Source organism: Orycteropus afer, unplaced genomic scaffold (genome assembly GCF_000298275.1).
Source record: "Orycteropus afer afer isolate SDZICR_OR568_19922 unplaced genomic scaffold, OryAfe1.0 scaffold00296, whole genome shotgun sequence".
Lineage (NCBI taxonomy): Eukaryota > Metazoa > Chordata > Mammalia > Tubulidentata > Orycteropodidae > Orycteropus > Orycteropus afer.
The window spans coordinates 1,299,990-1,301,142 of NW_006921883.1; the positions used below are offsets into that span (position 1 = coordinate 1,299,990).

At 38.9% G+C, this 1,153-nt stretch overlaps 1 protein-coding gene across 1 annotated transcript in view; it reads left to right on the plus strand.

The window, feature by feature from the left end:
- The window catches only part of ITGA1 (integrin subunit alpha 1), a 186,460-nt gene that overhangs the window by 137,323 nt on the left and 47,984 nt on the right, over nucleotides 1-1,153 (plus strand). The window contains exon 16 of the mRNA XM_007951538.1: nucleotides 523-721. Coding sequence (XP_007949729.1) covers nucleotides 523-721 — 199 coding nt within the window. The remainder of the gene's footprint in view (nucleotides 1-522; nucleotides 722-1,153) is intronic.

The following is a 1,153-nucleotide window of genomic DNA, read 5'->3' on the forward strand; positions in this document are numbered from 1 at the left end:
TTAAGATTTAAATGAAATAATATGTGTGCCTAGCACAATGATTTAAATGTTATTGAGCTTCTCCTTCTCAGAAACAAAAGCAGGGCAAAACCTATAGTAGCAGCCAAGTATTACTGTCCAGAAAGAGTCAGCAGGGTCCATAAATCTTGCAGGGTTCTCTGTATATTTTCCAAATTAGAAACAACCTAAGAAATCCCCCAAATATGGTTTTGGTTCTGAGCATGCACCTACCTGGGCCTTTGGTTCTATATTTTTTCCATCATGGTTAAAAGAAGGTGTTTGATCTATGACCCAAAAGCCCAATATGATTCCAGAAAAACCTGATGTTCTTAGAACATTGGATGCGATCTCTTCTTTATCAAAAACTTACCAAAGAATGGAGAAACTTACCAAAGAATGGAGACCTGAGACCCTATACTGCACACAAAGAAGATTCCCTTTCCATGCATTCACATTGCACTCCCAAATTGATGACATTCACTTCATGTAAAAATGTGAGTGATCACATTTGTGTGTTTATAGGTCCCGAGATGTGGCTGTAGTTAAAGTGACCATGAAATTTGAACCCAATAAAGTGAATATCCAGAAGAAAAACTGCCATGTGGAAGGAAAGGAAACAGTGTGCATAAATGCTACAGTGTGTTTTGATGTGAAATTAAAGTCCAAAGAAGATACAATGTATGAAGCCGGTAAGTGTAACACGTATAGGAAGTCCATCAGGGTGAGAGGGCAATATAGTTGTTCCATCATGATGAAATCAGTGGGCTATGCCTCCGACTGTAGTGACCTGCCCATCATACTCGCTCCTTGAAATTGTTGAGCGTTGAGCAGAAACAAAATATTTTTATGTGATGGACTCAACACTCTATAGTTCTTTCAGGCTTCTGCGTTTATTACAAACAATTGGGTACTGAAAAGGAAAAAAAGATACCAACTCAGAATACAGTTTGGAACTTGGGCTCCAAATGATTCCTGTTTTCATTCCCAAGGGTTTTCATGAAGCATATTCTTTCCCTTCTCTGGCTTCCTCCCTGGGAAAACTGTTAATGCATGGGAATTGAATACTTTACCCACCCTCACATCTTGATTCTTATCACTCCATTTCCATGGTGACTCTGGTTTTTAAGAGTCAGACATGTTTCACGTGAGCTAC